General features: G+C 47.7%; 8 protein-coding genes across 8 annotated transcripts; 6 read left to right on the top strand and 2 right to left on the bottom strand.

Annotated features, from left to right (window-relative positions):
* Window positions 1-698: 698 nt before the first annotated feature.
* Window positions 699-3,177, top strand: BDBG_17143 (uncharacterized protein). The gene is made up of 2 exons (XM_031724929.1): window positions 699-2,083; window positions 2,123-3,177. The coding sequence occupies exons 1-2, from the start codon at window positions 2,078-2,080 to the stop codon at window positions 2,498-2,500; spliced, it is 384 nt and encodes a 127-aa protein (XP_031578581.1). The 5' UTR covers window positions 699-2,077; the 3' UTR covers window positions 2,501-3,177.
* A 613-nt stretch (window positions 3,178-3,790) lies between these two features.
* BDBG_17142 (uncharacterized protein) lies at window positions 3,791-5,678 on the top strand (the record flags this gene model as incomplete). Its single annotated transcript, XM_031724928.1, has 5 exons — window positions 3,791-3,969; window positions 4,027-4,570; window positions 4,598-4,990; window positions 5,021-5,446; window positions 5,501-5,678. Exons 1-5 carry the CDS (start codon window positions 3,822-3,824, stop codon window positions 5,676-5,678), a joined length of 1,689 nt encoding a protein of 562 aa, XP_031578580.1. The 5' UTR covers window positions 3,791-3,821.
* A 95-nt stretch (window positions 5,679-5,773) lies between these two features.
* Window positions 5,774-9,145, bottom strand: BDBG_04563 (uncharacterized protein). The gene is made up of 2 exons (XM_031721727.1): window positions 8,136-9,145; window positions 5,774-8,068 (listed from the first exon to the last, which is right to left on the bottom strand). Exons 1-2 carry the CDS (start codon window positions 8,417-8,419, stop codon window positions 6,754-6,756), a joined length of 1,599 nt encoding a protein of 532 aa, XP_031578578.1. The 5' UTR covers window positions 8,420-9,145; the 3' UTR covers window positions 5,774-6,753.
* On the top strand, window positions 5,821-7,166 carry BDBG_04564 (uncharacterized protein). The gene has a single exon (XM_031721728.1). It carries the CDS (start codon window positions 6,437-6,439, stop codon window positions 6,743-6,745), a length of 309 nt encoding a protein of 102 aa, XP_031578579.1. The 5' UTR covers window positions 5,821-6,436; the 3' UTR covers window positions 6,746-7,166.
* Window positions 9,146-9,262: 117 nt separating the features above from the next.
* Window positions 9,263-9,475, top strand: BDBG_17141 (uncharacterized protein; the record flags this gene model as incomplete). The annotated part of the gene is made up of 1 exon (XM_031724927.1): window positions 9,263-9,475. One exon carries the CDS (start codon window positions 9,263-9,265, stop codon window positions 9,473-9,475), a length of 213 nt encoding a protein of 70 aa, XP_031578577.1.
* A 1,010-nt stretch (window positions 9,476-10,485) lies between these two features.
* On the top strand, window positions 10,486-10,839 carry BDBG_17140 (uncharacterized protein; the record flags this gene model as incomplete). Its single annotated transcript, XM_031724926.1, has 1 exon — window positions 10,486-10,839. One exon carries the CDS (start codon window positions 10,486-10,488, stop codon window positions 10,837-10,839), a length of 354 nt encoding a protein of 117 aa, XP_031578576.1.
* Window positions 10,840-11,500: 661 nt separating this feature from the next.
* Window positions 11,501-12,072, top strand: BDBG_17139 (uncharacterized protein). Its single transcript, XM_031724925.1, has one exon. It carries the CDS (start codon window positions 11,542-11,544, stop codon window positions 11,854-11,856), a length of 315 nt encoding a protein of 104 aa, XP_031578575.1. The 5' UTR covers window positions 11,501-11,541; the 3' UTR covers window positions 11,857-12,072.
* A 247-nt stretch (window positions 12,073-12,319) lies between these two features.
* BDBG_04561 (serine/threonine-protein kinase Sgk2) lies at window positions 12,320-15,112 on the bottom strand. The gene has a single exon (XM_002624651.2). It carries the CDS (start codon window positions 14,778-14,780, stop codon window positions 12,330-12,332), a length of 2,451 nt encoding a protein of 816 aa, XP_002624697.1. The 5' UTR covers window positions 14,781-15,112; the 3' UTR covers window positions 12,320-12,329.
* Window positions 15,113-15,417: the final 305 nt, after the last annotated feature.

Here is a 15,417-nt window from a genome sequence, read left to right as displayed (position 1 = left end):
GTGCTAAGATTTCTCTGATTTTTATTCGTAGTTCGTTGCATTTTGATGTATGGTTTAGAAGTTGCCAAAGATAGAATGTTCAAGACTTTGCACTTTGAGGTATTTAATTATAAAGGAAGATTACTTGCTCGCGTGACAACACGGAATAAGAATATCAAGGGTTTTGTCACCTCTTGACTCAAGTCGAGCCAGAAATAGGCAGCAAAGATCAATGAGTGGAATGCTTCGAGTGAGTTGGACCCAAGGTAGCAGATGTGATAATGGAAAACTTGATAGCCTTCACGGCATGGAAATACGGCCGTCTTCTTCTTTACTTGCATTCGACGAGGTTTTCTTCAATGTCTAACTTGCGGTTGGCCAATGGACGAGATAATTTGGAATTCGGAAGCCTCCGAATGGCGAATGTCATATGAATAGTTCCTTTGAGGACGCATTTGGCCCTTGGTATAAGGAACCCTGCCCTACTGCTGCACCTAATCAGCTAATCTTATCAGTCATACCTATTATTTCGGGGTTGGTAGGTCCGTAATTTTGCCACCTTAGAGATGGCTATAGACGCTTCCAGGTATCAAAATTCTTCATCAGGATGTGCCTTTAGAGCCGTGAACTTATTCCCAAAGTTCTTTCACACTTCATTTACGCAGGGGCTTTGGCTTCCTAAGGACTACAAAACGCGATATCTGGAGCCTATTTCATCCTGCATTGCTTAAAGCAGTCATTGCTTCAAATATTGCTGGGGGCTTTGGAGCTACTGGGATTCACGCCTACAATCTCCAACATGTTTTGAAGAGACTTCAAAAACAGCCTTTTACACCACCCGAACAGGCTGCTATTGTGATGGAACGGTCTAATAAGAGATGAACTGCATATTATATTGTCCCTAGTACGAGAATACAAAGCTGGAGAAAGGAAAGAAAGAAGTAAACAAACCAGCTACCTAACACATCTATATCATCCTGTCAGGCGAATCCCGTTGCCCTACTACTTAGCCCTAACGACCCGATTGGGACAGGGTCCGAATCCGCGCCGTCACAGCTATAGCATCTTATACACCGATCTCAATTAGGGAATTGAGCAGGTAGTATAAAAGGGCTAGACGCCAGCAGATTAGTGTTCTTGAAGGGTTGGATAGGCTTCAATATGAGAACAAGAAAGCTTCAACAACGCGAAAATCGTATGTTACGCGAAGGTCTACAGATTAAAGGGGTGCGAAGCAGGCGGAGCAAGCCCTGGATGATCCAATTTTGGCAAACAGTCAGGGGTGCCAGACTCCACTGTTCGACTTTCTCCTGAAAATCCAGTCAAGACCCGTAGAGATCACTCTCGCGCTGCGTCGCTGCCAATCACGCGGCCAGTAAAAGTAGGACGTTAGAAAGGAAGGAATAATCCTTGCAAGCCGCTGTAGAGGATGTCACAATACCGTTTTATCAGGCAAACCGGATCGCCTTGTTCCGTTTGGCCGTGGGGTCGTTGCAAATCCAAAGCCACAGCCATGGTTTCAGGACGTATCGGGGAATGGGACAGGGAGACCCAGATGATGCATCTTTTTCCTACCCAGCTTGCCTTTAGGAGGAGGCGCCAACAGCCCATCCCAGCCGAGGCTTAGCGATACCTCGGCCGGTTGGCCAACTCAGAAACTGAAGTGCGTCTATTAGGCCACCCACCCTAAGATGAATACACCACACCAGCTGACGAGACGCCAGCGAAATGATTGAGGCGAGGGTGGTGTGCCAGGCAAACCATCGACTGTCTAGACTAGAACCAAGAATGGAGAGCGTCCACGCCGTGGATGCAGGCTAAGAAAACATGCTGAAACAAGCCCGAATCCAGTGATCCGGCTATGCCGCCGTCCGCGTAATTTGTGGCCCGCTCCTCTGCAAGGGGCTGGCAGAATGGGAAAGGGGAAAGGTAGAGAAAGGCCCTGGGCGTCGCAATCATCGTCTCTCTCACAGAGCTAGTCCCTTGAACGAGTGTGGGCTGGCGAGGTTGAGTGCGGAGCCATAGCGTCCAGCATGACAGGACGGGCGCGGGTAAGCAGTCCAAGGTGAACGCGCGAGCATGAGTGAAAGGAAAGCAGATGGAGGCCGTCGAGCAACGCACCAACGAACTTTGATAGATGGAGGCTGCGTGTCGAGCGGCTGGCGGCGGAACTTTCCATGCCAGGTCTAGCGCAGAGCACCACACCCGATCGGGCGGCGCTAAACCGCAACAGGAAGGTCACCCCAAACGGCGGCGCGCTGGCAAATGCGAAGCGTGTGTTCACGAGTTAACGTTAGTTAATAATGAAAAGCCAAGGCGAGAATCTTCCCACGTTGGGCGCGTGCAAGCCTCAATATTTCTCTTGACGCGAAACCCAGCCGACGGGAGTGGATGGGATTTCGACCCTTCCCAATGGATTACCCAGAGACACAATATGGACACCCAATGGATTCTGGCATTGAATGGCTTGAAGAACAGGGCAATCCCTGAGCTTCCTCTGCCCAGAGCATGCCTAGAGTAGGCTCAACTCCCCATGAAGATTTAAAACCATTCCGCTTCAGGTACCTAACCCAAACCAAGCCTCGGAAACTTTTCTTGCTTTGATTTATTCTCTTGCCGTTGAGACTTCTGCAAGAAGTAACTTGGTCTATGCGAGGCGGTCTCCCAAACCATTTGTTTACAGAATGGTGTATCTGGTTTTATACCTTTTCGCGCATCCAGGCCTAGGACCTGTTTCAAGCATTCCCTTAGCATCTTCAGACAAAAGATCAAAGCTTCTCCGTTACCTGATCTTCGAGACTTCATTAAAGCAAAATGCAAAATGCGGACTCCTCGCCTCACTCCTATCAAAGTCAAGCACCATGTAGCTTTCGCTTTGATGGTGTCTAGTCAAAGATAGAATCAGGCATGCTTGAGTGTTCATTCAATCATCACTATAAACTCCCAGGCTCTTTTCCCCACTTCACACCTCTGAGGAGAAGCTATATAGAGCAGTGCACCCTGCGTGACAGCTTTTTTCCTTTAATTTTTGAATTCCCTCTTCCATGCCCTTCAGTATGGATAGCAAGACATAGAGTAGAGCAGTTCTTGTAGAACTGCTCCATTCCTCCATACCTCTCATCCCCTTGTTATTCCTTTTTGTCTCTGCTTGCCTTCAAAAATATCCGCCAAGCGCAACGCGACTCCTGAAGCATTGGCACAGTGTTGGCGAGTTGCAATCAGCTGTTTGATAGCAACTATGATATTGAGCTATGTACAAGACTCACTATCTTCTAGCTCATAGTCATATCACTCACAAGTCTCAGGCGGTGGACGCGCTAGTTCTTGTCGCCTTTGTCAAATCAGGATCTAATGCTCCCGCGAGGGGGGCCAGATTTGTATGTGGCTGCTTCTTGTTCACAATGTTTTCATGTCTGCTCACTTTGGTTTCCGCAGCTTTACCTATGGACATCGAGCTTTACGTGGCTGGTGATTCTACTCTCGTGTATTGATTCAAAGGCGCCGATTAGCTACCCCTTCTACGGCACCTGGATAGTATATCTGACAACTGAATTTGTTTTATTGTGGTGTCTGTTCTGCAACACATTCAACCCTCGACTAGCAATATTGCTTTTGAGGGTCTCAGACTTGCGCTGCTTACAATGTTTGTGGCATTGGCTGTTTTTGCCTCATGCATCATGACAACCGGGATATCCAACCCAGAGAGGGTGCCTCTCTTACAAGAAAGTCTAAGCTCCAGCGAATGTGGCGCTGCATGTAGCATTTTGGACTACTGGAACTTTTTTAAGGTATGTGTTTATTCCCTGCTAGAATGGCCGTCGCTAAGTACTCTGAATAAGGTGATGTTTTACTTCTTTTGGCCATCAGGAAAAAGAGGCTATCAACTACTCTACCTAGGCATTGAGGGATGCCTAGTTGCTGAGCAGGTGGTGAACATAGCCATCCCTCTTCAGCTTGGATTGATAATAGATGCGCTGGCAGACTTCAACAGTGAGCCATTGTTGGCCAACCTAATTCTAATTCTAGTATGCTGCTAATTGTCTAAAGGAACCATCCCCGGGAAAAAGATAATGGTATTTATGCTACTGCAATGGCTCGGCTCAAGTGGCGGATTAGTAGTGCTCAGGGAGCATGTGCAGACGGTCCTTGACAATCATTCATACCATCAAATAACCACCACAGCATTCAACCATATCATGTCCTTGTCGAGTGACTTTCATGACAAAACGAACTCAACAGCTCTGGCACAAACTGTTATTCGTGGCCGAGGAGCCCGAGGTGGTGTGGCCAAGCGTATATGTTTTTGGGTGGTCCCGATGATTGTGGATCTAGCTTTGGCCGCCGGCACTTTATATTACATCTTTGGCGCTTATATGTCGTTGATAGTTGCAGCCGTGGCCGTGGTGTTAGTGTGGACATCTAGCAAGCTGATTCACCACCAGCAAGACAGATGGAAGCAGTGGGCGGAAAAACAGACAAATGAGGCAACCATCTTCCAAGAGTCTCTTAGTCATTGGAGGATAGCGGCATACTTTAGTTGTGTCCCTCATGAACAAAATCAAGTCTGGTCTGCTGTTCAAGACCAGCTGAAGTTGAGAGCTACATCAATGCTCTGAAGAGGCATGGTGACTGCTGCTCAATCAACAACTCTCCAGTTGGAGCTGGCGGCGGCCTTGATTATCACAGCATACAAGGTTGCCTCTGGCACAAAGTGTGTTGGAAGCTTTGTGATGCTGCTCAGTTACTGGGCACAACTCTCAGGCCCTCTACAGATGCTTGTTCATGGATTTAGAGATTTTGCCAAAGAGATGGTTGAGGCTGAAGAGTTGATGAAGGTTTTGCACCAGGACCCAGCCATTACTGACAGTCCCAGCGCTCAACCTCTGGTTTGCAAAGAAGAAGATTTTATAGATTTTAAGAAGGTTAGATTCTCTTATGATGGGGAGAGAATAGTCTTGAAAGATATCAACTTTCATGTGCCCGCTGGCAAAAAGACCGCCATTGTTGGAAAGTCTGGGGGATGAAAATCAACAATTCTAAGCCTGCTCCACCGGCTGCGAGATCCTACCGCTGGTGTTATCAGCATTGATGGACAGGTTTTATCCAATGTCACGCTTGATAGCCTGAGGGCAATGCTTGGTATTGTTTCTCAAGATACTACCCTGTTCCAGGGCACGATTGAGGAAAATGTTCGCTTTGCAAAGCTGGATGCCACCCATGAGGAAGTCAAGGATGCATGTAAAGCTGCCGCTATTCATGATAAAATCATCAGTCTCCCAAATGGTTATGGTACCATGGTTGGAGATGGTGGCGAACTGCAGTGTGTCGCGATAGCACGAGTGATTCTCAAAAACCCAAAGATTATACTCCTGGACGAAGCCACCAGCAGTCTAGACAGCGAGACCGAAGCATGTGTGCAACAAGGATTGAAGCAGCTCTGTGCTGGTCGGATCATGATTGTTATTGCGTAAGTCTCTTCAAACCGCAAGCCACTATCTCTTAGTAACAGTTCCTTCCATAGGCATCGCCTATCTAATGTGATGGATGCGGATCAGATTCTTGTAGTGAAGGATGGGAGTGTTGTGGAGAGGGGAACACATCCATATCTTCTGAACCGCAAGGGATATTATTATAGTCTGTGCGAACTGCAAGGCCTTGTTATGATTGACAAAGATGAAGAACGAAGAATCATTGGCTAGTGCGCCGGAACAATGAGATAATCCGATGTCCAAGTTGGTTGAGAATCCAAGCCCTGAGTGTCACGTGCGTCCATGAATGTCTTGTTGGGGGTCCCGGGAGTTGATCGGCCCTTCTACCAGCAGTGCGCTGGTGGTGACTGAGCTCTTTTGCCCCAGTAGCCTACATGTCTCGACTTCCTCCCCTCCTCCTCCCGAACCAAGACCTCAAAGTGAGTCAGCTCCGTGTTGGGTTTTACATTGAAAATTGAGAAAGGGCTGCGACCGCAGTCCTGACTGAGCAGCCAAAAGGATCCTGCCTGCCTTTTCGCGTCAGCCAGCAAATTCGGGGGTTTATGGGCGATAAACGCCTTGCACGTGTCACATATCTTCCCCGCTGCAAGTGCTGATTGTCATTCAAAGCCTGACTCACTGAACTGCGCAAAAAGAAAATATGAGGCTTTCTTTGGCTCGTTCCGGAGTCATTTGGCTAATAAAAAGGCTTGCTTCCACATGAAAATGCCAAATCAAGGCAACCATCTGCCTGCAAGGACATGCATCAGGCAATGTGCTGGCAAGAAAGGCAGATCAAGGATCTCGGCCTCATTCATCTCTTTGCTTTAGACCGGGAGGGACGGTGCTGAGAGGGTTTATAAACCTCGCATCGTTTCTGCCTCCATCCTTTGAATTTTAGAATTATACAGAGTGCAGGCAACTGAAATCATTCTCGTCGACTCTTCTCTCTTGCCCTACCACAAAAGCCAAGAATCCATATATACGAAATGGCCCCCCCCAATGAACAGAGTCTTTTCCAAGACATCCAAGCCGAGCTACAGGCCAAAAGACAGCGATTCACGCAGCTGGAACAAGAAGAGACTCAGGTGCTAGCCTACATGAATGATCTTGAGGCTCAGGCACACGCAATGCAACTGCTGAACACGAGTGCCAGGGAGGCTCAAAATGCCCGTTTCATGCAGAATACCGGCATGACGGTGGGGCAACAGATTCACAACCAGAGGGCGAAACTCAATGGAATCAGAGCCAATTTGGCCGCTGTGCGAGACGCAATTGAATTACTCAGTCATTCATAGTGTATAACTCAATTCCCCCGATCCCTACTGATGATATACACTAGATATATCGCGCCAATGGTGATAAGTGGCCACCGCGAGCGTGGCCTTTCGAGCTCAGCTTTCAGCTCCTGTTTTTTTCGGACTTCTCTTTCAACTCTTGCCAAGAGATCCACTTCATTCCCATCCCTAAAGATCTTGTCTGCTTTTTCGCTGAAATCCTTCAACTTCCTCACCAGCCCGGCTTCTTGCTCTTGTGTGAAAATTGGATAGGAAAAGGTCACACGTTGTTCTACTCCCAACTTTTGTCTCTCCTTTTCAAAGTGTGCCAATTCGACTACCTTTTGCTTCATAATTTCAAGTTCAGATTGCCAAATTCTCAATTTAAAGAATGCTTCCACTCGCTGGTTACGGTCCCAATCGTAGTAACAAGAATCTAGAGCATGGCAGTAGACGCTTCCGAAGGAGTGGGGTTTCAAAAGTCCGTGAGCAATAGCTTGGTCCTCATACGCCTGCTGGCGCCAAACACTCGCCATGGGAATCTCTGATCGCAGTTTTCTGTGAGGGTTGTAAGAAGTGTACACAAGCTCACACATGGAGTCAATGAAGTCTAGAGCTGCCACTGTATATGGGAAAGAGAATAAGGGCTCGGCAATTTGCGCCACTTGGAGGTTTGTGAGCCAGTAAGGGGGAACCGCAAACAACTGAACTGGGAGAGTGTGACTCCACTCCCAGTCCAGAATTGATGTGATGTTGAAGTTGTCATCGATAACAATATTGGACGGGCGGAGATCACCATGCATCAAAATGAAAGGGCCATGATTGTACTCTTGTTTAACCCACTCCATCACAATACCCTGACCTGCCCAAATACTGTATCGATAATGTCGCGCATCTTCTTCCCCCACTATGGAATCCGGGCACCGGCAGTAGTCATTGTAGATGAGTCTGAAAATCAGGTATATGTAATCAATTGCCGAGGTGAAAGTCTGCTGAGGAGGGAGAAAATGTGAACAAAAATCAAAACCACTGACTTCCTGATCATTGACATCAACTGTTAGAGGGCGGTTGTTGGCAAATATCCAGTCCTCATCATGCTCATCAAGGGTGAGAGCTCCGATTTGGTCGAATTGTTGGTGATAAAGTTGGATATAAATATCAGCAAGTTGGGTGTAAAAATGTTCTCTTGTCCTTTTCTCAAGATCTTGAAGTACAACACCAGCCAATGTCTTCCCCTCAATATACTCCATAAGCATAAATGGAAGGCCAAGGATGTTGTCATCGCTGTTTATGGAGTAACCGTGTAGATGAGGAATGGGAATGGTGGTCTTCTCTGCAATATACCTATTTGCTGTTAGATTTGCTTGTAGTTATACTATGAATTCAGGACTCCTGGGAAAAGACTGCCTACTTCATGGTTGCAATTTCACTGCGCATCTTCTCTTTCGGAAATGCCAGTCGAGGAAGGAGAGGAATCCTGACCATCCATTTCTCACCTTCCATGCTCTCGGGATCCTGGTTAAAGATCACAGGAAAACAGACATTAAAGCCACCCTTCTTCCAGTCTGAGAAGATCCGACAGGCACTTTTGGCAGGATGAAAGGAAGTGGCCAGGTCACAGACTCTTGTAGGATCAATTGAAGCTATAAGCTCCTCAGCGGCTCGATCAACTCTGTGCTTTGTTATTTGATCCATGATCGCAACGCCGGGGAAAATCAGGTTCGTCCGGGAGTTGGCTAACAGGGATGTAGCGAGGAAGCCCTGGTAACGCCGGTTCAAGATGGAGAGGCGTGTTTTCCAGGTCAAGCACCCAGTGATGGGCTTCGGGCTAATATAGGAATCGCTAGGGAAACTAGGAAACGCTATACACACACATATAGGGCACGTGACGCTCAGAGCTCGGAGTATACCTTAACCACCCCTCATGCTCCTCTGCACAGGAAAAGCTCCTCTGCATGGCTGAGGAGAGTATTAGATTGAGAAAAGGCAATCAAGCGGCTCGAGCCCTTTGGGCCACTTGCTACGAAGGACTGCCTCAATGGCGGCCGAACAAGCCGATGCGTCGCGAATCGACGCCTAGCTACACGCGTTCCTAGCTGCGGGAACGACGACGAGAAACTCGACCAACAAGACCCATGATAGAGCCGACGATGGAACACGGAAATCCAAGAGAGCCAGTAAACCCCCAGTGGGCTTTGACGCGTTTGTATATGAACAACCGGGAGCGCCGAAGAAGCAACAGTCAAGGTCAACCGCAAGGCCTGCAACAATCCACACCTGATATTCGAGACGGCAAAAGCAAGCGGGACATCTGAGCTCCAGGATCTAGTGAGAATACTACTTGATAAGCTTGAGGCAAATCAGGCTTCAACCGCCAAGCTACACGAGACGAATGTAGCGCTCCACGAGATAAATACGGCACTACACGAGACAATCAGCGGATTGAAGAATATAATGATAGGGATGGAAGGCAAGATTTACAAATCTTGGGAACAAAGTAGCGGAACTTGAGAGCAAACTCGCCTTCCCCCCTCCATCATGGACATCTGTGGTGGCAGGCACGGCGCAAATCCCACCAGCCACCTCCCCAGCTACACCAGCAAGCTCCCAGCGGAAATCCTTAGCATCTATCCCATCAGCAGGTTCCAACTTGATGCCTCTCGCCTTTCCTCGCCGTCCATAGTGATCGACATGTCAGAAGTGGATGGAATTGGACAAGATACGACAGCCCAAAAAGCCACCAAGAGCTGAATCCAAACAGCACTCAAGAGCTTCAAGGAGACCGAACAGATCAGGGTGAAAGGACTGGCAACCACCAGTAACCCCTCCCGGTATCGAATTCTACTCTACTCTGGAGAGGACGAGCAGAAAGTACGTGTCAACCGATGTTAGCTGGAGTTCCACCTGAGGGGAGCCAAGTTCGGCCTGCCTCAGGAATTCCCCATTAGGGTCGACAATGTGAGAAAGGAGGCAGTGATTGATGTCCATGATAAAGCTGGATGGATCTCAAAAGACAAGTGTGAAATGCTCAGTGAAGAGAATCTTTATAATGAAAAACCAACCACAGTGACCAGGGCAAGATGGCTGAGTCGGCCCAATGTCGGAAAGAAATATGGATCCATGGTAGTCTATCTTTCCAGCAAAGAGGCAAGGGACTAGTTGGTCCAACATCATCAAATCTTTGATGTAGATGGGGAATCACGCTTTGTGGTAGAGTATGAGAACCGACCTCGGATCACTAGGCGCTTTCAGTGCCATAGTCTTGATGGGCATATCGCAGCTCAGTGCCCTCCCCCGCAGCGTGTATTCTATGTGCAGAGACGTCCCACGAGGAGAAGGACTGCCAGGCAACCACACCCCGGTGCGCGACCTGCAAGAAAGAGGGCCACACGCCTCGTGACGGACAGCAGTGCCCGGCCTACTGTGGGCTACTCAACAAACATGTCCATGCATAAGTTACAGATAATCCAAGCGAACCTTAAAAAGATGGAAGAAGCACAGCACAGCCTGCTAATGACGAGGATCTTGCGGAGGCAAGTCTACTACTTATCCAAGAACCACACTGCCACTCAAATTTCGAACACCTATTCATCATAGGACAATACTCGCGCTAGTGGGAAGTCCTATGACCCTCAGTAAGGGCAGACTCAACCTACCCCTACCGGTCAGCAATCTGGGCCAAGAAAATCCTACTATTTCAGCAGGTGGAGGTGAAATCATCAGACATAGTGGGAGTTCAGGTCACACTTCCAGAGGTTACCATGGTAATCTTCTCAGTGTACATTCCCAATGACCACAGCCAGGGACAACTACCGAGGAAGTGGCTACGGGAGCGATTAGAACATATGGAGAATGCCATCGAGGCCTACAGAGCCCGGTGCCAAAGCCCATCTTTGGAGGTCATCGTGAAGCACTCTCTGCCTAACTGCTCCCAATGGACCGAACAGAGACAAAATCTACAGGAGAGAATTGGGCTGGGAGTGAACAATCTTCCTCGCCTGCTAGGAAATAAGCCTGAAGGATCGCCGGACGATTGGAAGCCAGATATGGTGATGATTAAAGCAGCTATCCAATTTGCAAGAGAGACTGGAAGGCTAGATGAAAGCCGAGAATAGGAGGAGCGAAAGGTTGATACTAACAAACCAAGTCAGCTAGAGAGCCACGGTAGACGATGAAGAAACCTGGCACTCGAGAACAGTACTCCCGAGAAGCACAGCTGGCCGCTATAAACAACCCCTATCAACTTACCCCCTCCCTACCGCCCCCTCAAAACAAGAATAGGCAACTTGCAGAGACAGTGTGGTGAAGAGTATAGATGAAAGGGGCCCTTTTCCCCCCTATATATATATGTGCCCCGGGAGTTAAGTGGTTGGTTGATAAATGTAGTATAGACTGAACATTTAGGGTTCGAAAAAGGGAAAGTCAAAAGCCCCAAAAGGGATGTAATATTGATCAAGAACTACCAAGGAAACGAAAGTACAATATCAAGTTATATTCAGAAACATAAATACATGTGCGCGTACTGGAAACAAATCGCCAAATCTTCGACAAGTCCAAGCCAAGTATACCTCTAGCAAATTACAGACATAGCACCAGGCTCTTCCCACAACCAACTAAAAAGCAAAAGGTTTATCTCACTCCAACTTCAGTGACAGTGTCATAGCTTGGCCGACATACGGCCGAGTATAATAGGTGCCAGAGTGGCACATGCTGCCATAAGTGCTGAACAGCATAGAGCTCCCAAACATTGGTTGCTGACCTCACCCTTCTCAAGTTTGAGCGGAACACGATGCGCTGCTGATAAGAGAGAGTGCAAAATGACAGTAGGGACAAGGAAGGATATGACTAGAATGCAAGCAGATAGCAACCGTAATAGCATAAGTACTGGCAATGTAACTCCCCTAATCTGGTATGTGCCATGTACCTCCATAAGTGAACAAGATAAAAGGATTGCTAAGATCGGGATTGCGATCAACCCAAGGATCACAAACCCTCGAATGTTGCCAGGGGTGATTCTTGATAGAAGTTTTTCCAATGCTCTAGCCTTCTTGTCGATGATACTTTCGGGTCGGAGTTTTGGGAATTTTGCCGGCAGGGCTTCGCAATCCTTGCGATCACTGTATTCTATATAGTATTTCTCAACCCCTAGCGAGAAACTTTTTGGAATGGCCGCACCAATCGTTCTCTTTGCTGCACCGCACCCTTGACTTTATCGGCAATACCGGGTAATTTCGGTTTTTTTGATTCCCCTAATTTCGACGGTTACAGGTGGAATGTCTTTAGCGCCAAAAGAGGTAACATCCCTGATATTAAGGCCATGGGCGGCGAACTAGAGCATGAAGGGTTAGTCTTTGGTCAACCAGAGGATAGAGAGATACTTACATTGCAAGTAAGGATGCCCGCCTCCTGATTGGCTTGCTTACACAGTATGAGGAGGCCCTCCGTACACACTTTGCCAATAAATTCTCCACCATGACTTTCGAATGATTTGAAGTTTGCAATGAAACTGGGCTCAAAACATTGTTGCCTTGAGTTGTAAAATGGCCTAGTTATGTAGACTAATTGGTATGCATTAAGCAGGCTAATTAATTAATGTAAATGATACTTATTCATATTCGGTTTCAATCAGAGCTATCGCATCATCATATGCCTTAATAATAGGATCATATAGCCTTTTTGGGTCTTGCGGTGTTCCAACAATAAGTCCTTCCTTCCCATGAGGAAACATCACACCTCGTATGGTCCTGCAGAGAGGTTTGACGCACTCGAATCCCAGTGGAAACTCCTGCAGAAGGTATTCAAATCCGCCAGCTTCCATGTTGCCTCGTTTATAAGTTGCAATATCCCTGAAGGTGCTACTATACCACTTTTTCAACATGCTGTCTTTCGGCCGGTCCTGTCTCTGCCTCTGTAGCTCATCTAGTTTTTCCCAACCGTGACGGGCACATTGCCAGATAAGGACGTAGAAGAACGATTCGAGATCATGCCGATAGGTGTGGTCGATATTAAGCAGCACCTCGATCGCCATGAACTCCATTGTGCCGGTCTGGTGGCGTGCGCCACTGCGCCCGCTCCCAATTTCCTTGGCAAGATCCAGATCGATTAGCATGCCTGAGTGACCATCCACCTTGTCTGGATCAGTTATTATTATATTGTTCTCTGAAATATCCCTATGAAGGATGTTCCCATCTAGATAAAGAGACCTGTGCGCCTTTATTGCATCACGAAGCGCCATGAGCAGCTCCAAGGGTGATTTGTACTTGTAGATCAGCCGGCCTGCGGGTGATATCACAAGGCAGCGGAGGACACGGTTGTCATAGAGTTCCTCACCACTCCTGTTGAAGAGGCTTGGCTCATGTGCTGACTGAATAGAGAAAGCTAGTTCATTCTCCTGCTGAGTGTCACTCAACGGTTGATTAATAGAATGTGATTGTTTGGATGCCTGCACCTCTTTGTCCGGAGATCTGCGTTTCCTGGAAGATGATTTTCGACAGATATCTAAGTGACAGGGTTCAGTGAGCAGCTGAGATTGATGAAATGAGGAGACTGTACTGGGGGGTGCACTTTTGAAGTTGTGGTGCTTGTTGTCGAAGGTCAGGGCGCTGCGCAGGTTGGCAATGCTGGTGATGGTACTGTGGCCAATGATCCTGGCAACTCCTCGAACATTTTTTTTACTTGCTAGCTTGAGAAGTTCCACCTCTGGGCGCCGCTTGTCCGATACCCACGAGAATTTGACTACAACCTCTCCATCATCTGCGAGAAAACATGTAGTCCCACGACACACAATGGCACGTTGAAAGGAAAGCATTTCACCCAGCCGCAGCACCATTTCCTCTGAGGGTTCAGGTCTTTTGACAGTCATAGATTTGATGCCCTCTTCATCCCTAGCAATAAAGGTGTCTAGTCCCAGCTCCTCATCACTCATCATGGTGTAGCCCAAAAGCACCTGAAAGAACTGTCTTGAGTTTGTATAGATGTCGATGATGCCTGAGCTGTAGGGACCCGAGCGGTCAAACACCCATGCCTCCATCTTGGTCCCGCAGACAGTGAATGCATGGACAAACTGCCGGGTGGGCTGTGCAGCAAAGACCTCACGCACATAGCAGCCTATCTGCAGTAATGTGGCTTTGGTCCTGAGCTTCTCCTCAGGTTTTTTAAGCTCACCAACCACCAGGATATCTCTCCAGTTGTGTTTGTTTTGTAAGGGGGTTGTACTTCTAGCTCTCAGAAGGAGATCGATTTGCCGTTTTGCCTTAGAACTGATAAGATCTGCTTTGCTTGCTGTGGTGTAGTAGGTGCTGCGTGATTCCAAGAGAAGGTCTTTTTGAAGACGAAACCACCAGGCAAGGACATTGTCCTGTGTAGGAGGATCAGGAAACTGGGCCCAATCACCATCACTGTCTGAGGCCAGCACGCGTTGACAAATGGCATCTGCTTTGTCACTCCAGTCTTTCCCTTTGAAGTACTTGTCAAAGAAGCCCTCGACATCTCGAAATGTGCAGCCACATATCTCCCCAAAGATTCTCGGATTCACCAATTCACGCGTCTGCTCGGAACCTTTCTGCGATGATGAGGTGGATCTGACTGGCGTGCCGTCAAAGGAGGGGGGAACGCTCGCCGGAGGAGTTGATCGAGGGATGTTGTCAATGAGGTTAAATACAGCTTTCCAGACATCGAAGTTCCAGGTTGTGACATGCTGGGATTCAGTCGGAGGCCTTTGAATAACCAGGTGCACTAACGGCCGGTAGTTGTCATACTTGAAGTTTCCTTGTGCCTTTCGGAGATGCTCAACTAAGTGTGCTAGATCAGACACCACATCCCCATTACTCATTCGCGAGCGAAGGCTGTAAGCTGCATCCTCTCCCTGTAAAGCAGAGAGGAGTTTTGAAATCACATTTCGATAGAGTTGGTCCAGGCTCTCATCAGCGCCATCATAAATTAGACGCGACTCATGTATTCTTTCAGCTTCCTGAAGCGCGCCTCGTAAACGATCGACTAAGTTGGTTAGAGGATGGTTCTTGATAATGTCGCGATCTTCTTGTGAAAGTCCCGCCATTTTGACGGTATAAAAGACTGTTGAGTGGTGCAGGTAAACTGGGAGTTGTAAAGGGAGAAAAGTTCGGTTGGTATGCTAATTTTACATGATGAATGGGAAGCAAACACGGAACAAAAATGCAGAAATGTTAGGAAGTTCTGATGTATGATACTTGCGAGAGAAGATAACTCGCTGGGAACGGATGCTGGTATATATAATATTAATCAAAGGGAGGATTATGGTCAAAGGGTTGATCCGGCTTGGCGTTGATGCAGAACGCGAATGTGGGAACGGATAGAGCCGCTGAGCGAGGAACCAATAGGGAGATTGGAATCGTATTTTGAGGAAGGCAGCTATTCCTATTTGGGATTAAAACAGGCCAACCAACCAGTCGTGTTGCAGATGTGGGTAAGTGCTGGCTGCCAGGGAAGATGCATCAGGTCTTAGTACTCGGTAATCAGGATACATAAAGCCTCAAACAAAAGGTAGCATAACCTATTACAATGAAATATAATGTTGTTGTGACTAGGATTGAATGATATTTTGGCTACGTAAAGGCGTCAAACTGGATTACAGTATTTTAGTAGGTGGAAGAATTTGCTGTTCGACTCGTTGGGAATTATGTCAGGCAAGGAATACAAAATGTGAATCGATCCTT

The sequence above is a fragment of the Blastomyces gilchristii genome (assembly GCF_000003855.2).
Source record: "Blastomyces gilchristii SLH14081 genomic scaffold supercont1.9, whole genome shotgun sequence".
Lineage (NCBI taxonomy): Eukaryota > Fungi > Ascomycota > Eurotiomycetes > Onygenales > Ajellomycetaceae > Blastomyces > Blastomyces gilchristii.
This window is presented reverse-complemented; position numbering and strand designations above follow the sequence as displayed.